Here is a 22,651-nt window from a genome sequence, read left to right on the forward strand (position 1 = left end):
GATATAAAACAGATCCCCATAACTTATTTATCTTATAAATAAAGTTTGTACCCTTTGACCAGCATGTCCCCATCTCTCGACCCCTCCAGCTCTTGGAAAAACACCATTCTACTCTCTGTTTCTCTGAGTTCAGTTTTTCTAGATTCTCCATGTAAATGAGATAATTTATATTTGTTTTTCTGTGTGTCGTGATTTCATAGTGTAATGTTTTCAGTTTCATCCATGTAGGGCCAGTGACAGGCTTTTTATTGTTCACACTCCAAAGTTTCCCATAGCACTCTTTTTTTCAGTCATCGGTGTCATCAGTGTTGATGGACAACTAAGTGGTTTCCCTATCTTGGCCGTTGTAATACTGCAATGAGCGTGAGGATGTCATTTCATTTCATGTCACCCCTTACTTTAACAAGGGTAATTATTACCATTCTGCCTCAAAGACATGTGAAACACTAAAAAAGATTTTCCTTAAACCCACCATAAGCTTTAATACACTAACCTTGTGATCCGCATTTCTGGAGTAACAGGGACAAGAGAGGTTCAGATAATTTGACTGAATGATAAGAAGTGAAACAGCAGAGGCATCCATCCCTGTATCACCCTAACTTCTAGGCATTCTTCTTTCATCTTCTTCCACCTGTCCACTCACTGTTTCAACTCAAGCATTTCCATTGAGCTGCATTTCCAGCCACAGACACTGTTTGCTTGGATTGATACAGCTCCTCCAGCCTCAGACACCCACGACTCAGGACCGGGGGCTCTGAGCACAGCATCATCCCTCTGGCAGTACTGGTTCAGGTGGACACATAGTTCTGCATTTTCTAACAGCTGACTTGAGGTTGTCTCTTGCAGATCCCAAATGTTGTGGGGGAGAGTCGTGCTCTGTGCCCCGTGGAAAGCGCTGTCCGCAGCTGTTTCAGAGGGGTGAGTGCCCTGACAACGTCCTCAGGAGCCAGGCAGATATGTCGGCCGATTTAAATTGGACTCCACACAGCATCCCAGACCACCTAATTTAGAAAGCCGACTTGCCTCCAACTTCTCATATGATAAACTTGTTTGGCAAAGCTGACAGAAATAAAGCCAGAAAAGAAGATAAATACGCAGTCATGCCTGATAACACATTTTAGCATGCTGTTGTTTTTCAGGTGTTGAGCCCAGGAATCAAGGAGGAGAAATTTCTAGCTTGGGTACAGTCTGAGCCTCTCATCCTGCTGTGGCTCCCAACCTGCCACCGACTGTCCACCACTGAAACAGCCGCTCACCCAGCTCGCTGCAGTGTCTGCAGGACCTTCCCCATCACAGGACTCAGGTACAGTCTCTCTGGTACTTCACAGATAGTCGTTCTCCAAACGAGTCTAAAGCTAGATTGTTTTCCGAGGTCCTTCTCACACATCTGGAACTCCATTGATCCCCCACCCCAGCCCCCAGCCCAGTGGTTCCTTGCCTGTGGCATCCTGGTTGAAGATAAATTTATTTAGCCAGGCTTAGTGGTGCACACCTGTAATCCCAGTACTAGGGAAGCTGAGACAAGAGGATCACAGGTTCAAGGTTACCCTCAGCAATTTAGCAAGGCCCTCCGCAACTTAGAGAGACTTTGTTTAAAAAATAAAATAAAATGAGGCTGGGAGTATATCTCAGAGGTAGATCCCTAATAACAATTAATTAATTAATTAATTAATCTTCTAAAATTGATATTATTTCCAGTGACTCATACTGTGACCAGTAAACACTTTACTTTTCTAAGAGAGAAAAATTGTCTTTTTTTCTCCCCTTTCACCACACAAAAAAGCCTTTTTTTTTTTTAATACTTTGGAGCCATCCATAAAAGCAAGAATAGTTTATATTTGTTACATATTAAGCAAATGTTAGGATGTCCAGTTCACACGGACCGTTTTCAACATGTTACAATACGCCTTACACGAGGTGGCTGCTACCCCCAGTTAAAGTGGGTCCCCCTGTTTGGCAGGCGGTGGAGGGCGGAAGTAGGGTCCTGCGTTGCAGCCACGGTGCTCTACTGCCTCCCTGTGGATGCGGCTGAGATTACAGCGTGGCATCCACAGGGACCAGCATCTGTCAGAGCAACGCAGCCTGGATCTTCTCTATGGTGATCCGACCGATCTGAAAACTAAGTGTGGGGGTGAGAGACTCTTGCCTTTCCAAAGCTTTCAGGATGACCGTCAAAATCTCATCTCAGAGAAAGGTGATGTAATAAACAATGAGAAGGTAAAATCAGAGTTACTAGTACAAGCTTAGGGAGGAGAAAAGAAAAATAGCAGGTCTAGGTGACCCTAGACCTGTTATTCATGTTCAGTGGACACGGGAAGCCCTGAACAATCCAGAAGTTGGAGACAGGTCAGGCTGGGGTCCGCAGAGGGCGGCTGGGAGGGCTCACCGCTCGGCTCTTGCTCATCTTCTTCCGCTTCCATTCCTATATTTCCCGACCTAAACTGACCTAGACCTTAAATACGTTCTGTGGTGAGACAAATCAAAACCTGGAAATCAAGTTTTAATTGTTCTGAGGAAATGAATGGAGTTTGCAGGGAATCTGGAGGACACAGTGAAATTTATTCATTTTATTTAAAAAAAACTTTGTAAATAACTAACTTGAAACAATAAAACACGTTAGTGGGCGGAACTGTTGGAAATCAAGCAGGCAGAACCAAAGAAATATCCATACTACAATGAAAAACAAACGCCTCTTGGATAGTGGAGAAACGTGAATATTACTTACCATTTTGTCTGATTACAGTCATTTAACCAATTAGCAATGTAAACGTTGTATCTTATGTAATTGCCACATGTCTACTAGGCCAGATACAGAATTCACCTTGTGAAAATATAAAACACAATTTTTACACTGAAGTATTTTTTCAAAATCATTATGTATAACATAAATTAGTTATTATTTTTCCTATTTTATAGATGGCAAAATCTGAGGGCTAAAGAATTTAAGTGACTTGCTCAGGTCACCAGAGAAAATATTAAAGCAGAGAACAAGAAGCACCATACTTTAAGTTTGGGATTAGATCATTATTTGTTAAGAAAGAGATTAAGCTTCCTCTTAGTAATGCTTTCATGGGAGCTATCTTTCCTCTTAGACATCTAAAGCCAAGTAGAATAAGTACCAGAAATGATGCCTGAGGTTTTTTTCACTCTAGCATTCTATTTTGTTTTAAGTTAGATGTATTATAATCCTAACCTTAAATTTGTGTTTTAAGATCTTAGAAAGCACGCCGGGCATGGTGGCGCACGCTTGTAATCCCCGCGCTTGGGAGGCAGAGACAGGAGGATCACGCAGGTTCAAAGCCAGCCGCACACGCTGGCTTAGGAGACCCTGTTTCCAAATAAAAATGTAAAAATAGGTCTGGGAGTGTAGCCCGGAGGTAGAAGGGCTTCCAGGAACCCCAGTACCACCCCCCAATAAAAAAATCTTAGAAAGCTCAGGCAATACCTTTGGTTTTAGGGACATTAGTAAAGTCATTTGGGAGCAAAAGCATTCACAGATCTGAAGGTAGCAGGAAGAAGGCCAAGACTTGGCCTTCTAAAGACCAGAGATTGTCCCTGATCTGTGCAGACCTATGAGTTTCACCTGCTATTACCTACAATACCTTATCGAAAAGAGGCACATGCTATGGGGAAATGGGGTAAGTCAGACTTCTATATCAGAGGTTTTTGGACAAAACCATGTTAATATAATGCCTTATAAAATACTATCAAAAGAAACTTTCTCTAGTTAAATAAACACATCAGAGTCACTTATACATTATCAGTTTTGATTTATTACACTACCTTTGTATTTACTGGATCGGTCAGACATGCACTATATATTTTCAGGAGCTTGTTCTCCATCAAATGTTATTTCTTTGCTCTCCACTGATAACAATGTAAGCTGCAATTTCCAATTTAATTGGCAGATACCGCTGTCTGAAATGTCTCAACTTTGACATCTGCCAGGTGTGCTTCTTATCTGGTCTCCACAGCAAGTCACTCCAGAAGCCACATCCTGTCATTGAACATTGTGTTCAGGTAACATCGAATGCAAAGTACCAAAGTATCCATCAATCGAGTCTTTATAAGCTATAGCCATTGAACAAACCATAAACCATCTTTCTGGTAAAGCCATAGGCTTTACTTCTGTTGTGCATTATAATATTTAAGTTAAGGAAGTGGCAAGCTCAACCTTATCTATTACTCAATATAAGCAGACTTTCTTTACATTGCAGATTTTAGTGGAAGTTGTTGGGGATGAGAGAAAGCTGGACAGTCCAATCTGATTCCACTAGAAAATATCTGTTAAAGTTAGAAAGGGGGAAAAAAAGGAAAGAAAGAGTGCGGAGACATTGGAAATTGGTGTGGATGGAAAAGAAATGGACTCTGGCTTGGTAAAAATGATGCAGTAGAGCTTTTAGATGCTAAAACTTTTTTAGCAATTCTTTTTCTTAAAAAAAAAAAAAAGTTGGAGCCGGGCGTGGTGACACACGCTTGTAATCCCCACACATGGGAGGCGGAGACAGGAGGATCACACAGGTTTGAAGCCATTCTCGCTGGCTTAAGAGAAACTGTTTCCAAATAAAAATATAAAATAGGTCGGGCGTGGTGGCACATGCTTGTAATCCCTGTGTTTGGGAGGCAGAGACAGGAGGATTGTGCAGTTTTGAAGCCAGCCGTGCTAGCTTAGGAGACCCTGTTTCCAAATAAAAATAATAGGTCTGGGAGGGTTTTTTTTGGTGTGTGTGTGTGTGGTACTGGGGTTCCTGGAAGCTCTTCTACCTCCAGGCTACACTCCCAGACCTATTTTTACATTTTTATTTGGAAACAGGGTCTCCTAAGTGGCTGGCTTCAAACCTGCGTGATCTTCCTGTCTCTGCCTCCCAAGTGCGGGGATTACAAGAGTGCGCCACCATGCCGGGCTTAGTCTGGGAGTATTTTGAAACAGGGTCTCACTAAGTTACAGAGAGTCTCACAAAGTAGCTGAGACTGGCCTCGAACCTGTGATCATCCTGTCTCAGGCTCCCATTATTCACCACCATGCCTGATAAACAATTCTTTTTTTTAATACTAGGGTTGAACCCAAGGGTATTCTACCGCCAAGCAACACCCCAGCCCTATTTTACTTCTTATTTTGAGACAGGGTCTCACCAAATTAGGGAAAACCTAAGTTTCTGAGGCTGGCCATGAACTCTGATCATGCCGGCCATGATCATGAACTGTGATCCTCTTTCCTGTCTCAGCCTCCCAATTACTGAGATTATAAGTGTATACGACATGTCTTTTCCTGAGCCCTAAGTTCAAGTGTTTTTCTCTTTCTTTTGTTGTTGTTTTTAATGTGTGTGTTTGTGTGTATGTGGATGCACATATGCATTCATAAGCATGGTACTGGGGATTGAAGCCAGGGATGTTCTACCTCTGAGCTACATCACCAGCCCTATTTTATTTATTTATTTATTTATTTTGAAACAAGGTCTCACTAAGTTGCTGAGGGCCTCGATAAATTGTTAAGGCTGGCTTCGAAACTGTGCTCCTTCTGTCTCAATCTCCCAAGTACTGGGACTTCAAGCATATGCCATTATGCACCACTAAAGTACTTTTTAAGAAAAAGAAAGAAAAGAAAGAACTGGGTGTGGTGGTGCACACTCGTAATTCTAATAACACTTGGGAGGCTGAGACAGGAGGATTGCTGGTTCGTAGCCTCAGCAACTTAGTGAGACCTTGTTTCAAAATAAAATAATAAAATAAGGCTAGGGGTGTAGCTCAGAAGTAGAATGCCTCCAGATTCCATTCTCAGTACCAAAAAAGAGACTATTATCACAGTTTTGACAAAAAAAGAGCTGCCTTTCAAGGTTTTTGTGTTTTAAAGAAAATCATTAGTACCCAACAAAGTAAATTTAGTTCTTTATAAGAATAAAGAGAAAAATGATAGTCCATTTTAAGCATTCTAATTTTTCCAAACAAAAATATTATTTTTTATCACCAATTTCCTATGAATCAGTTTCTCCTTGCAAGTGACATCTCACTCAAATCCACAATAGTGAAGAATATTGGTTGATTGCCTCTGCCCAGGACAGTTTTCCCATTCTCTCTCTTTAACATAAATGGTCCACACATGTCAAGTGCCTGGATCTTCCCAAATAATTACCAGTGGCCACTGCCTTGCTAACTAAACAAGTCACTCAGTTCTGCAGGTTTATTGGTCTACTGCTGGGCTTCTCAACCTGAAAGCCTGGGGTTTGGTGGTGTTACACTGACACCATGTGGTCATTTTGTTATTACACTTTGAATTTCAAGTTGTGAGGATTTTTAAAATGGAATACCTCATTCCTTCTTTGTTTCTTTTTGGTAGAAGTTCTTAAGGTAAGGTGGATGATGGAATTCGGGTGGTCCATGAATCCACTTCGGTTCAGTTGTCTGCAAGGTTTAAATCTATGAGTAGTTCCTGAAGATAAATCCATGAGTTAGCCTCCAATTCTCAAATAAATCCACAGCTCAAAATGTTAGCTACCACAGATTTGCTCCCCTTTCATTTCCTCCTCTAGCTCTGGAATTCTAGGTTGCTGTGTCCTTCTAAGAAAGAGGAGGTATTGAATCTTGTACTATGTCTATATTCATACGAGAATGTAAAGAGAGTCCAGACATAAGGAATTAAGGAAATAAGATTATAAATAAGCAAGGAAGATTGTTTCCCCAAAGGCATAAAAGTAAGAAATAATTTCCAAAACTTTCACAGTGGCCAGCCCAACAAAGCACAGAAAGAAGACCACGCTTAGGTTGATCTGGTGTGCTTTCTAATGTTGGCCATTACTGCAGATGTCAGCAAGGGAGAATACAAAACTCCTCTTCAGGAACCTCAGAAGCAACCTGCTCCAAGGGGACTATGGAAGGAGAGCAGCTCTGAGAAGGCAGAAGCTGCTGGACCAGGTGAATCCAAAGGACAAGGCTAGCCATGCACCTGCCAAGTGAGTGTCTTTGAGCCACAGCCCTACAGAATGTCTCCCTGGACCTGGGTGTTGGGTGACACCAGCACAGAACACAGCAGCGGTTTCCTAATTCTGAGGCTCCTAAAGAGGAGGAGTGGGGAGGGGGGATTCTGATGCCCTTTCTTTTTTCTTTATTTATTTATTGGTGCATTGTAGTTATACATCTTAATGAGGTAGTTGGTAGAGGCATACATGCACACATCACTTACTGAGCCCTTCCCCAATTCCCACTCCATTCCCTCCCCTCTCCCTCCTTCTCATGTTTGGCTTAGTGATTGACTTGAATATGTTTGTGAATGTACATCATGTGCATTAGGAAATTTTCCTCTTCCCCTCTCCCACCCCCCCCTCAGCTAGGTCCACTTTTTCACTCATTTAAGGTTTTTTCTTCTTTGTCTGGAGTCCCTCCTGTGTCCCACTTTCTCTCTGGCTTCTTCATTTTAGGGAGAACATCTGACTTTTCACTTTTTGTGATTGACTAATCTCACAGCATAATGTTCTCCAGTTCCATCCATTTTCCTGCAAACAACATAATTTTGTTCTTCTCTATGGCTGAGTAAAATTGATGCCTTTTCTGTCTAGAAATTACCTTTGGTTTTAAAGTACAGCTAAGAGGTAACAATGCCTTTTAGTGACTGTTTCAGTCAACATTCTCATCCAAACACCTGACCACAAGGAAGAAAGGTGTAATTGCTCACAGTTCTAGGATATCTCTCTCCCTCCCTCTCTCTCTCTCTCTCTCTCTCTCTCTCTCTCTCTCTCTCTTTCTCTCTCTCTCTTTCTTTCTCTCTCTCTCTCTCTCTCTCTTTCTCTCTCTCTTTCTCTCTCTCTCTCTCTCTCTCTCTCTCTCTCTCTCTCTCTCCCTCCCTCCCTCCCTCCCTTCCTCCCTCCCTCCCTCCCTTCCTCCCTCTGTCTCTCCCTCTCTCTTTCTCTCTGATATAGTCCCTGCTAGGCCAGCTGCCAGATAGGCGCTGGTTGTTGAGCATAGAGCAAAAGGTTAGAAAGACACATGCTGCAGCTGGGTGGCAGGGACACACACACTGTACCTGGCCATGCCCCCAGGGACCCTTCCCCAGAACCAAGTTCTGCCTCCAACGGGCTGTCTCCAGTGCAAGAGGTCTTTAAATACGAAATATAACAGTGACCATCTAATTAGAGTTATTCCTACATATAAAGGCATAGAAGATCCTAAGGCTATTTGAATAACTTTGCTCTAGATTTCTAGTTTTTAGCTAGCTTGCTTTTGAAAGTCTAATTCAGAGCTGATACTTTATTTTAAAAAAATAGAAAAAGTAAAGCATGTATTATCCCACTACTCACAGATGAGTGCTAACCCATTTGGTAACACATTTTAGTGTTACCAAAACAGGAATAATGTTATAAATACAATTTTCCATTCTTATTTTCACCTACATTAAATAAAAAACATGTCTCATATTTCCCATGTCATTAGATTGCAAATCATGTGTGTGTGTGTGTGTGTATGTGTGTGTGTGTGCACGCGCGTGCACTGAGGACTGAACCTAGGAGCATTCTACCTCTGAGCTGTATCCCCAGCCATTTTCTTTTAATTTTTTTTTATTTTGTAACAGGATCTTGCTAAGTTGCTGAGACTTGCCTTAAACCTGTTATCCTCCTATCTCAGCCTCCTAAGTACTGGGATTATAGGTGTGTGCTACCCCACCTGATTCCAAATAATTTTTAATCCTCACCCTTTCAAGGAAGTACCACAACCACAAACAATCTCCAATTCATCAACCATTTGGGTTATTCCCAAATCTCCCCCCTCATAATTCTACATTCAGCATCCTTGTATGTGCATCTTTGGGCACATTTTGTTATTTCATTTTATTAAGATAAACTCAGTGGTCTCCCCAACACTCTACTTCTAGTGGCACAGACAGAGTGAGCCTTTTCAAAATTTGGTCAGATTATGTCAATCCTCTACCCAAACCTTCTGATGGTTTTCCATCATCAAAGAAAGGCAAAGTCTTCCAATGGCCTTTCTCCTGGCCCTAACAACCCTGCTCCCCACCAGCTCTGAACCTCTCCAAGGCTCCTCACCTGACTTGACCTACATCAGCTTCTCCTTGCCATGAGCCTGCCAGGTGTGCTGCCTCCTCAGGGTACCTGGGTAACTCAGACCAAAGGCCTTTGCGCAAATGTCATCTCATCCTCCCAGCTAAATGCTCGATAAATGTTTGTTGAATGGACAAGTGGATAATAAAATTGACAGATGAATGATGGAGGGACAGAAGGTGGGTAGTTAAGGTAGAACATGAGCTCTTTTAGGATGGACTTGGAAGAGACTCACAGGGAGTGTGGGAACGAGGCGGCAAAGTCTGATGGGGTCCGGGATAGAGGAACACAGAAGCCTGGTCCTCAGCCAGCCATGTGTGTGGCCTATTTTATGACTCACTTTCTTCACTTAAGAACAAGAATAACCTGTCAGGGTAGTATTTGTGGTAATAAGAGAAATAAAGGGAATTACAGGCCAGGCATGGTGGCGCAGGCCTCTTATCCCAGTGCTTAGGAGGCTGAGACAGGAGGATCGCAGGTTTGAAGCCAGCCGCAGCATTTGAGGGAGACTTCCAGCAATTTAGGAAGACCTTGTTTCCAAATAAAAATAAAACTGGTCTGGGGGTGTAGCTCAGAGGTAGAATGCCCCTGGGCTCAACCCCCAGCACCAAAGAATAGGAAGAAGAATGAGAATACAAATATGAAGGAAGGAGAAAGGGAGGAATTGTAAGGGCTACAAATGGCTGAAGGTTACTTAAATTTCATTGTGTTATATCCTCTCTACCCCAAGTTTAAGAGGGTTGCCCCCCCCCAAATAATTTTCAGTTTAGCCTAGATATTGATGAGTGGTCAATCTAGGCAAAAATGAATGTATAATATTACTACTTTACAGTGTGATAATAGGCAAAAACACATCCTTGATATCAAGACACTGATATTGATATTGGCACATTAGCACTGGTTGTCTTCTAAGAGGTTAATGACTATGGCCCAAGTGATAATATTGAATCTATTCAGTGAATTAACAAACAATCTAATGGTAAAAAGCTTTTGGTGTGGATTTACTTACTTTAAATATAATAACTACTTTAAATATAATAACTCACACTGAGAAGAGAATACTTTTATTTACAAAAACATAATTGAAAGTTATGTGACAAATATCACCACTGGCATTAAATATTTAGAGAGGTTCTTGCAAATGTAATAGAAAAGGAAATTAAAATGCTGAAAAAGAACAGGCAAAATTACTTCCATTTGCAGCTAATATGATTGCGAATCCCCATGAAACTAGCAAAAACTACTAGAATTAATAGGCTTTGAGTGATAGTGGAACATAAAATAGTTATGCACAGAATTCATAACTCTTTATTATATTAGAAATATCCAGCTAGAAATTTTATCAAAATCCCTATAATAACTTTAAACTTATTTTATAAATAAAGTAGGAAAAAAGTTTAACAAAAAAAAAGGCTCGTGTAAAGAAAATTATATTCCACTGAGTACAAAAAACAAGACCTGAACAGAGAAACACAGCAAACATCTAAAAGGAAAGACACTAACCTAAGAATGTCCATGTTTCAAAAGCTAATGGTTGTTTCTCGTTATTCATAGGTCATGGTCATAGAACTATTTGGTCATAGTTCTATGACCAAATGGAACAGTATAAAATAGGGATGAATGTGTAGACTTGAAGATGGGAATATAAGATTTAATAATAAATCAGGTACATATGAAAATGTAGTATTTGACAAAGGTGCTATTTCAATTCAATGAGAAAGAAAACAAAATTCTGAAATCCATCTGATCATTCATAATCCATCTGATAGAAAAAAGAAAAACGGGCCTCTATTTTGAGACAGGGTCTCCTTACGTTGCCTGGGCTGGCCTCAAACTTGTGATTCTCCTGACTCAGCCTTCTGAGTTGCTGAGAATTAAACCCTACCCAAAAATAAATTCCAATTTGAATGAAATTTATGTAAAAAAAATGTTTAAGAATATCAGAAAAATGGGAACTGTGCTGGAGAAGTCCTTCCTAAGCAAGTCAGGAAAACCAGAAATCAAGAAGGGGCAAGAAGCAGCGTGGCCAGATTGGGTTTTGAAGGCTGGTGTGTACCAGGCAGTGAGAGGAGCTCAAGATCTGGCCAGTGGGCCCTTCTTGAAATGCTCGTCCGTGGGGATGAAAGCACCACTGTATAGTGAATGAGAGTATTTATTGTTTCATTGGTGGTCAGAATAATAAAACAGAAATAACCTGTCAGGAAAGTGGTAGACCACATAGGACACAGAATACAACAGAACCCAATGGATCTGCTTGAAAGAGCAAGGCTTAGCTCCTGCCTATCATCCTAGAGGGTGTGCACTGCCAAACACAGGAGGAAAAACAAACAAAACAAAACAAAAAGCAAGGGGCTGAATGATGTGCAGAGAATGATCCCATTTTTGTTTTAAAAACAAATTCAGTATGTGTTCTGATATTTCTAAATGTGTATATGGGTGCAGAAAATATGTGTGTCTGACCATTGTCACCATGTCTCAGACTTCCAGCCTCTAGAACTATAGGAAAATAAGCCAGGCATGGTGCACATGCCTGTAATCCCAGTACTTGGGTGGCTGAGACGAGGGAAGAGCAGGTTAGAGGCCAGCCTCAGCAACATACATAGCAAGACTCTCAGCCGCCTAGTAAGACCCTTTACAAAATAAAAAAAGAAAAATGGCTGGGATGTAACTCCGAGGTAAAATGCCCTTGGGTTCAATCCCCAGTAACACACACACACACACACACACACACACACACACACACACACCTTAATTTAAGCCACCCCAGGTATGGTATTTTGTTACAGAAGGCCAAGCTAAATCCGAGTGGAACAATGCCAATTTATTAGAATTTTCTCAGATGGAGCCAGCAGTGGCACACACCTGTAATCCCAGCAACTCGGAAGGCTGAGCCAGGAGGATCACAAGTTTAAGGCCAGCCGAGGCAATTTAGTAAGACCTCATCTCAAAAACAAAATAAAACAAACCCCCTCTCCAAACCAAAAAAAAAAAAAAGGAAAATAAAATTATATAGGGTCTGAGTAGAATATATTGCTCAGGAAATGTTACAATGAAGTTACAGGTTACCATAAGCACTTTTATCCATATGCTCTCATTGAATCTTACAGAAAATATCACAATATATCAACGTAATTGAATATTGATGTTTTTTAGTGTGAACTCTCTGTAAACAAGGAGTTCTCTGCTTTTTTGTTTTATATGTGTGTATGTGTGTGAATATGTATGTATTGATAGACAGATGATAGATAGATAGAAATAAATAGATATAGATAGAGGATAGATGAGAGATGAGAGAGGAAGAGTTGCAATAATTCAAGATAGTAAGATGCTTTAAAAATAATTTTGAATAAAGGAGTCAAACTAAATGGGATTGTGCAAAATCAAGTATGCCTGACCTTAAACTGGTCTGTTCTGTGTTCTCTTAGACATGACATAGTAAATATACACCTGTACTTAGACTCCCTAGTATCTGACCTGGACAAGATGACCTAGGAGATTTTCTGCCATTTGTCCTGAATTTCTTCGCATCTGCACATCTAGATGTCATGGAGAAGGGAAAGTGGAATGTCCATTCCTATTAATAGTTCATTGGCTTTCTATCAACTAAATAGCCTGTCTGGAAAAGAGAACACACACACACAAAATTGGGGTGGCTTTATTGCTGTTGGGGCGATTATTGACATCAACATTTGATTTAACATTTTTGAAAAAGGCTGTCTTCAGTGTCATTCATACTTGGCCATTATAAATTTCTACAACTCATATGAAACACCACTTTTATCAGGCTCTCCACTGAATACAATAGCTCCAAAATACCAGCATACAGAAGGCCAAGTGGGCAAATGGAAGCAGCAGCCACAGAGGCCTCCAGCCGTGAACGTCAGAGACGACCTCAGGCTCAGCCAGTTGACAGCAGCAACACACATCCCCAGGTGAGGCGGATCGTTACTGCAGCACAGTTAGTCTGAACCATTGTGTAAGAACACCATGAGGTTTGGCAAACCAGTCCTAGTTAAGAAAAGATCTAATGTGATTAGTGAAAAAGTATAGAAAAACTTACCCCATCCCCCCCTTTTTTTGGTGCCAAAGATTGAACCCAGAGGCATTTTACCTCTGAGCTACACCCCAGCCCTATCTTATTTTGAAACAAGATCTCCTTAAGTTGCTGGGAGACCTTGCTAAGTTGCTGAGGCTGGACTCGAACCTATGATCCTTTTGTTTCAGCCTCCCAAGTACTGGGATTACAGGTGTGTGTCACCATGCCCAGCTAGAACACATATTTTTAAAATAACATTTTATTGATGATCATAAAGGGCTATACAATTGTTACAGTAATTTGGGGAAGCCATAAAAGAACAAAGAACAAATTAAAATATATAAATAATCCATTGCCTAATTACCATTAATATTTCAATATACTTCATTATATATATATATATATATATTTTGTTGTTGTTGTTGTTGTTGTTGTTGTTGTTGTTGTTGTTGCGGGTCTGGGGATGGAACCCAGGGGCATTCGACCTCCAAGCTACACCCCCTGCCCTATTTTTTATTCTTTATTTTGAAACCGGGTCTCACTAAGTAGCTAAGGCTGTCCGCGAACCGCAATCTTCCAGGTCTCAGCCTCCCGAATGCTGGGATTACAAGCGTGCGCCACCACGCCCGGCTCATTCCCTATATTTTTAAGTTAGTTTAGATCATACTAGAAAATTTATTGGCTAAATAGTTATGTATCAGCGTAAATTATATTGTGAGCATTTTCCACTGTCATTACAATTCTTCAAAAGCATTTTAATGATTATTAGCTTCTCCTTTGTGGCCAGGTATTCATTCTTTCCAATTTGTGCTGTAATTTAAGATTTATTATTAAAATTCTTATGTATTATTCTTTGTACACAGTTCCCCAATTATTTTCTTAGAATACATTTCTAAAGTGAAATAGCCAGAAAGAATAATGGAAATATTTTTCATGCTTTTGATGCGTAGCTCAAAATTGCCTTTGAGAAAGGAATATTAACACACTCTCCGTGAACGCTAGCAGCCAGCTCCCCCGATGCCAGATCATATTGACTGCTACCACATTTTGAGTTTTGTTAATTTTATGAGCAGAATATATTTGCTTTGATTTTTATTTCTTTAATTAAGAGTGAAATGAAGCTTCTTTCCCAAATAGTTTAGAAGGCAATTAATTGGATTTTTCTTTCTTTCAGAGTCCTTGGTCATTTGCACTATCTGTTTGATTTATTAATGTATTTTAAGCTTCACTAAGACAAACATTTCTTTCTAGTTATTTTCTTTGAGACTTATTTGTAACATGATTTGCTATGTAGACGTTCTCAATTCTGATTAAAATACTATCAAGTTTTTTCATTTGTCATTTCTCTCACAGTTTTATGCTTGAAAAAAATCCCCACTACGATATCAAGTGACTCTTTAACTATTTTTTATTTAACATACTTTGTCTTGACATTTAACTATTAAATCTATCTGCTTTTATTTTTTACACAATAAGAGGTAAGGCTACTTTCTTACTTCTGCTTTTTACTTAAATAAATCTTTTCTCTTTTAATTCCTGTATCATGGTTACTTTAGTATACGCACACACAAAAAGTCACCATTCGGGGATGTGCTTCCTCACTTTCTACTTAGCTCAATTGCTTTTCATTTTTGTTTTTATATCAGAACAGCATTATTTGAATTATTCTAGTTTTACAATGCCTATTAACATATTACAAAGCAAGTTATTCTTTTTTACTTTGTTTTTCAAGCCACTTTATTAAGATATGCTTGACATATAAAAAGCTGTATATATTTAATGTTTGCAACTTTATAACTATGGGGATAAGTATATATCCATGAAACCATCACCACCAACCTGGCCATAAAAATATCCATCACCTCCCAACGTTTCCTTTTGACCCCATCATCATCATCATCATCATCATCATCATCATCATCATCATCAGCGGTGCATGTTAAGAATATTTAACATAGCGCCGGGCATGGTGGCCCATGCTTGTAATCCCCGCACTTGGGAGGTGGAAACAGGAGGATCATGCTGGTTCGAAGCCAGCCTCACTGGCTTAAGAGACCCTGTTTCCAAATTTAAAAAATATATAAAATAGGTCTGGGAGTATAGCCCAGAGGTAGAAGGGTTTCCAGGAACCCCAGTACCACTATATACATACATACATACATACATACATACATACATATATATGTATAACATAAATAAGATCTACTCTCTGAGCGCCGTTATAAGCATACAATAGTGTTGTTAACTACAGGCTCTATACAGTATAGTAGATTTCAATTTATCTTACATAAGTGAGACATTACATTCTTTGACCATCACTTCCCTTCCTATTTTTTATGTTAGCTATTATAAAGCAATTATTCTCCTAGAAAATTTTTGAAATTACTATAATCAGTACAGTGTGATCTTAAAGAAGGTCTTCAAAAGATGATTTTCTGAAATACTTTTCAATCATCAAAGCGAAATTAGCTCCCATTTTGCCACTGTAATGTGGAAGTGTGAGTGGAGAGTAAGTCTACGCAGCAGCTCCGTGTGCTGCTCCGTCAGCCCCGTGCACTTTAATCATCAGCTCGTGGAGACCCAGCCACTTGAAGACACCTCTTGCAAGCACCCAGCGCCTCTTAATGGAGTGCTCGGCAGAGAGCTGGACCTGCTGGTGTGAGGCCAAGCGCAGCTCTGCTTCCTGCTTGGAGTAAGGAGGAAGAAAAGACTTCGCCCCCAGCAGATCTGCTTTGCACATTAGCATTTATTTGTTCTGAAAGAAACTGAAAAGACGTGTGGCTGTTTCTGCCTCCCTCCCACACACCTCTTTTTCATTTTCCAAGTGGCTATATACTATTTTATGCATATAGTACATTTCTTTTTTACTAAAAATATGTTAATTATACAACTAAGCTATGAATCTGCTTACCCTGTTAAGATGTTAAAATAGTATATATGAAACTAGATCCTTTTAAGCCCCAACTTTTAGCCCAGGTCTAGTCCCTTGTTCCCCAGGGGCAGTCTGTGTGGAGTAGATCTTTGCCAATTTTTTACCTGCATTTTCAAGTGCATGTGCATGACTGTGTGCACACACACATACATACATACATGCACAGATGTTTGCACACATGTACATATACCTGGGCAGTTTCTATTAAACTGAAAACCCAAAAACATGTGATGTGTATGACAGAAAACATATATAGTATTATTCATTACATCGTTGCTTTTAATTTTAAAAACTTGGAAGCAGCCTAATGTCCTTGAATGAGGAATGACTGAATCAACATGGAATCCATTTTATTTATATGCTATGGTAGGTCCATATGCACAAGCCTGAAGTGCTTATCAATTGCAGAAAAATATGTATCGTACAATAGGACAGCACTAATGTTAGAGAAAGCTGGCAGAATTTTTCATTGCGCATACTATAAAGCTCACTGATTCGAAGGCTATGCTAAGCATGTTGACACTATCTGAGTATTTAAGTACAGCAGCAGGTAGACATAGGTCACACCGAGGGGCCACAGAGGACACGAGCCAATGAGAAGATGTGGCTTTAAGTCCATGTAGAGCTCAGTTTCTTCTTCCTGCCCCTCCTGCCACTATTCCATAGGCATGGTGCTTCCAAGGCGGCCAGGCCTCCTGGGGAGCATTTGCAGAGAGAAAAGGAGGCTACAGTCTAGCCACAGCTGCTTGTGCACATAAAGTAATGAGATCCAATCTCTCTTCCAGACATGTGGGAGCTGGACTGGGACATGGTGCCCCAGGAGCCTGGGCCAGACTGGGTCAGGTCATGCCAAGCCCTTGGGTGGCAGTTTAGGGAGCTGCGTGTGACGTTGACAGAGAAGGTTTAATAGGAAAACCCTAAATAAGAGCTCAGCCAACCATCATTAATTCAGCAGACTGGGTGAATTGAAAGAGAAATAATGACTCTGTATATATTCCAAGTAAGAAATAATGGGAACATCAAAAAATTAAAGTAGAAGGTGGAAGGAAGAAGTAAATGATTTTTTAAGCCAAGGGAAAGAAAATGACTTAACTGCTTTCTGTAGATGGAGATGTTCAGTGCAGCAATCTAATTTGAACAAAAGACTATTGCAACATTTCTTTGTTGTTTTGTTTTGCGGTGGTGGTGGTGATGGTGCTGGGGATCAAACCCAGGACCTTGTACACACTAGGCAAGCACTCTACCACTAAGCTACATTCCTAGCCCTATAATTTATTTTTAAACCTGAAACTCTTTCCTATATATTTACCTTCTTTAATGCCAATTAGATTGTGCAACTGTACTTTGAATATATAAACCTCTGTATCATTGTTTACAAACACAGACCAAAACATCAGCTCCTTTTTGGAATAGACTGTATTTTCAGGGAAAATATCATTATTATGTTCTAATAATGGATTTTTAGAAATGCAGGCGAAGTTCAAGCCCCAAACTCTCAGTTTTCTTATTTCTTCCTCCTCTAGACCATAGTCAGCCTTAAGGATGAACTATGGAGGGCTCGTGAATCCATCAACGCTCTCCATAGGGAAAGAAGGTAAGAACCACAGGTGGACAGACACACTTCTGACCGCAGAGATACATCTGTAGCATTTCCTTTAGCTTTTATAGAAAAATGTTCTACAACAATTTTATTTTGCTCTTTTTTTTTTTTTTCCTGCGGGTCTGGGGATGAAACCCAGGGGCATTTGACCTCTGAGCTACACCCTCTGCCCTATTTTTTATTCTTTATTTTGAAACCGGGTCTCACTGAGTCGCAGAGGGCCTCACTAAGTAGCTGAGGCTGTCCGCGAACCGCGATCCTCTGGTCTCAGCCTCCCAAATGCTGGGATGACAAGCGTGCACCACCACGCCCGGCGTTGCTCTTTTATTTTTAATGTAGAAGAAATTCTTGAAGCAAAGAAATGTTATGATTCTAGTACAAAAGTAAAAGATCAATTTGACTGTATTTGAGTAGTGAGGCAATAATAACTGGCCAGTGAGTCAGTTTTTACTTTTGATTATTTGAGTCTATTCCTTGAGAGCTGGTTAAGCGCTTTCTGTGATGTATCGATTCTTGTTGTATGCCTTGTGTGCATTTTGCTGATTTCCAAGGAAATCAGTAAACATTCTCCATCAGCACTCAGCTTTCTACTAGACATATCATGTTGGTTGGAAACTGCCTGCCATCTTCTTATTGTGCTCAAGGAAATTATTCTTTGAGATTGTATCACTATGTTGTCATTCCTTTCCTTTTACAGAATTTCTGGATCTTTGACAAGAAGTTCCCCCTCAGAAAGAAACTCTTGTTTTTAGGCACAAGGCTTACTATCTAGTGGATGCTTAGTTAATTAACAATTCTACATGTGCGTATATGATGATGTATGCTTCACAATCTAAATATAATAAAGATGGGAAATATTGGTAAAACTCTGGGACAGCTCATGAAAAGGAACTTAAACACTTCTAAAGTACTAAAGTAATTTAAGTGTTAAAAGTAATTCTATTCTCTTTCATAGAATAAGATAAAGAAATTAACAAGAAAATTAAAGAAAGTATAAGGAGCCAATTTTCAAACAAAATGTAAAAATGAAAAGGGAGATTTTGAAATTTAGTTTTTAAATTTTAATTCTGAATGTCACTATCTAAAGCTAATTTTAAGGTGAAGTTATTCCCTTTCATATAATCTATATCTATTGCATTCACCTTTGGTATCCTAATCAAGTACTTATCAATACAAAGTATACCAGCATGCAGGGATGATTAATTAATGAAATACAAAATGGAGACTCCATCTTTGTTCCTGTCTTTACCATCATTTTTATCACTGATTTGGTCAAAATTTATGTCTCTCAAATATGCGTGCCATATGATACTAAAAGGCACACATAATATGCTGAATAACAATTTGAGATAATTCATATTTAATAGGCTAAAACATTGGAACAATCATTTAAGAACAAATTTTAAGGGATTAAAGAGAAGTCCTACAAATGTAGGCACAGGTTCACAACAAATAGCGTGAAAAAGATCTCATACATGGTTAGCTGCAAGTTCAGCAGCTGCCAGCAGTATGTCATTATCTAAAGAGCAACACATTCTTGCACTATATTAACAGAAAGAGTATCCGTCAATTATTAGCTGTTGATTCGTTGTTTCATCCTGTGCTGGGGAGCCATGGAGGGAAGCCATCTTTCACTGCTCTGTGCAGTGTTATTTTGTCTTGGGAGCAGCCAGGATCCTCTTAAAGCCCTAGTACATGGTAGAGTCAAGATGCTCAGCTCCAGAGAACAAAAACACATATAAAGATCTAAAAGTTTGAGCTGGGCATGTTGGTGCATACCTGAATCCCAGTAGTTTGGAGACTGAGAGAGGATAGGATCAGGTTGAAAAATAACTTCAGCAACGTAGTGAGACTCTTAGCAACCTAGCAAGGCTCTATTTCAAAAAAAGAGCTAGGGGTGTAGCTCAAACACAGAATGCCTCTGGGTTTAATCCTCAGAAACACACACACACACACACACACACACACACACACACACACACACATTTTAAAAGTTTGAAAAAACAGATTTTAGGTCATCTGATAGGAATTATTTCTCAGAGGATCTGGACAATTTGTTAATGATAGATATTTTCCTAAAAAGTGGTAGGCTCCCAGAATTGTGTTCACTAGAAATGCTCCATGAAAATAGGAAAGAAAGGAAGGAAGAAGGAAGAAAGGAAGAAAGGAAGGAAAAAAGTGAACAAACAGGCATGATGGCACATGTCTGTACTTGGAAGGCTGAGATGGGAGAATTTCAGGTTCGAGGTCAACCTCTGCAACCTCATGAGGCCCTCAGTAACCTAGCAAGACCCTTTTTCAAAATAAGAAATAAAATAAGGCTGGGGTATAGCTCAGAGGTAGAGTGCCTCTGGGTTCAATCTCCAGCCCCCCCCCCAACTAAAAAAAAAAAAAAAGAGTAAAGAAGAACTGGACTTCCAATAGTAGGCTGTCCCTACTTTCCTCTGGACTGTAGAAAAAGATACATCTTCTAGTGGTTCAAGCCTGGTGCGTTGACCAGAGAGGAGGGAGGTTGTGGGTAGTGGCAACGACATGAGATAGACTTATCACTAGTGACCAAAACAATCACAACAATTAAAGTAGAGAAGGCTCTGTTTTGGAGGCCTCCAGGGAATGTTTCTTTGTTGTCAATTATGGAAAGAACCACCTGGGCTGATTCCTTCCTGAAAACCCCATCCTAGGTACAAACTCCACACTGCAATTATAATCAAGGATTTTAGAATCAGACTCCTATCTCACCTGAGTGACTTTCTGGAAGTTTATGGACTTAATTTTATTTTATTGGCACTAGGGATTGACACAGGGCATTCTACCTCTGAGCTAGGCCTCCAGCCCTTTCTGTTTTTTACATTGAAACAATGTCTCCCTAAATTTCCAGGGCTGGTCTCCAAACCGCAATCTGTGTACCACCATGTCCGGCTAAGGACTCTCTTTAGAGACACCTGTTTTGAATGGAAGCCCAAATTCTATCCCTCTTCAGCATTATTGCAATTAGGAAAATCAACAGTTCTAACATTGAGAAATGGTGCATTTCACACCAGAAATCTCATTTCCACAAATTCTACAAATATACCAACAGGATTAATCATAGAATAAGATTATATTCAGGCAATTTCAACTGAATACCTATTATGGGACAAAGACTATTTGGGGCCAGACCTTGAGGACATGGTTATAAATGAAATAGGAAAAGACTTGCCAGAATCAAGACATTATAAGCAATTGAATAAGCATTCGAGTCGTGTATAAGTAAAATAATAAGTAAAACCCAGTGTGTCCTAAAGCATGAGTATCCAGAAGATTGGAGCCTGAAGCCAAATTCTAAGGTATGTTCAGGTTCTGCTGCAGCTAATTAGACATGATGGAAAGTCATGAAGACCAATAAAGAAGGGAAGGGGATGGGCGGTGCCAGAGGGAGGTTGGGGTTACCATTTGTCATTCCTCCTAGGTGGTCAGGGAAGTCCTCACTGAAAATGTAGCATCTGAGCAAAGACATTAAGGTGAGTGAGGGAACCAAGGAAGAACTTGGGCGAGGGAAAGGAAGGAGGCAGACGGAGTAGAAAGGTCAGAGGCTCCGGGGCTGGGACCTGCCTGGCGTGTGCAAAGAGCGGCCAAGATTCTGTGTGGCTCTCAGGAAGCCAGCAGGGAAAGGCAGCGGGGCCAGAGGGAGGAGGTCGCCACCATCTTGCTGAGCTTGTTAGCCTCTGTAAGGACTTCAGTTTACTTTAAAGGACGAGGGGAGCCACTGCAGAGTTTTGAGCAGTGGAGTGACAAGCTCTCCCTTATGCTTTAAAAAGAATTACCCTGACTGATTGGTTCATTCTTAACCCAATGAACAACTAGTCAAAAAGAGAAGCCAGAAGAGACCCACAATTCATGAGCAGTATCAGCGTTCCTTCCCTCTGGCCTGGTCAAGGGTTAGGTGTATAGCCATGCTAGGTGTACTGTCATTCTAAATGAAGTGTTTCTCAACAAAAGAACAATGGAATAAAGGTGAAAGTATGCTGTCAAGAGATGAAGGATAGCCGGGCAGGGTGGTACATGCTTGTCATCGCAGTTCTTGGGAGGCCGGGACAGGAGGATCACAAGTTTGAGGCCAGCCTCAGCAACTTAGAAAGACCCTGTTTCAAAATAAAATATAAAAAAGGCTGTAGGTGTAGCTCAGAGGTAGAATGCCCCTAGGTTCAAGCTCTAAACACACACACACACACACACACACACACACACACACACACACGGAGGAAACAATTCAAACAATCTTATGTATATTTGTGAACCTATCAATACCCATTTCAATATTGTGAATGGTGATGGGGAGGGCGTGGGTAGGACCCAGAGGGAGATACAGCAGGTGCTATGGAGTGCATGTTTCTATCACACTAAACTTCAGTATTATGGGATGGTTAACATGTGCCAGTCAAAGTGTTTTAAAAGTAATCCAAAACATTCCCAACTGGGTTTTCTGGAATGCCTCTAAAGCCAATGGAATTCCTAGTGGAACTGCGCAGGTAGGAGTCACGCGGTCAGCTGTGCGTGGAGAGCAGCAGGTGCGAGTGGTGTAGATCGGTGCTGGACAGCAGTCCAGGCGCAGTCTTCTCCACAGGAGGACCGAGTGCATCTTGCTAGGGCTCTGGGAGGGTGATGGCCTCCTGTCCTTCCAAACCACTCAAACCTATTCTCTTTTCAGGGTCCTTAAAAAGCAGTTGAACCGGTTCAAAGACAAGTTACAAGCCATGTACACCGCCCAGGAAGAAAAAAGCTATAGGTTCGAAACAAAGATTCAGGAACTCACAACCAATCAGGAGAGTCTATGGACTAAGCTACAGCAGATGAGACAAGACCTCCAGGTATGCAGTGTGGGGAATGCTGGCCATCTGGGCCACCTGGAAATCGAACCTCAAGGCCAGCCGGGAGAGAGCTGCAGCCCAAGCTTCCGGCCTCCCCTTGATCACTGCCGTCCGTATCCTCTGTCCCCATACCCTAACCTTCTCCCTCCTCCACCCTCCAAACCTTAGCCTTCCCATCCTTGAAGGTGG

At 40.6% G+C, this 22,651-nt stretch overlaps 1 protein-coding gene across 1 annotated transcript in view; it reads left to right on the top strand.

The window, feature by feature from the left end:
- The window catches only part of DYTN (dystrotelin), a gene marked incomplete at both ends in the record, with an annotated part of 54,737 nt that overhangs the window by 18,650 nt on the left and 13,436 nt on the right, over window positions 1-22,651 (top strand). The window contains 5 exons of the mRNA XM_080689341.1: window positions 847-918; window positions 1,140-1,303; window positions 3,909-4,020; window positions 6,799-6,947; window positions 22,303-22,462. Coding sequence (XP_080545467.1) covers window positions 847-918; window positions 1,140-1,303; window positions 3,909-4,020; window positions 6,799-6,947; window positions 22,303-22,462 — 657 coding nt within the window. The remainder of the gene's footprint in view (window positions 1-846; window positions 919-1,139; window positions 1,304-3,908; window positions 4,021-6,798; window positions 6,948-22,302; window positions 22,463-22,651) is intronic.

This window comes from Muscardinus avellanarius (genome assembly GCF_963383645.1).
Source record: "Muscardinus avellanarius genome assembly, chromosome: 2".
In the NCBI taxonomy this organism is placed as follows: domain Eukaryota; kingdom Metazoa; phylum Chordata; class Mammalia; order Rodentia; family Gliridae; genus Muscardinus; species Muscardinus avellanarius.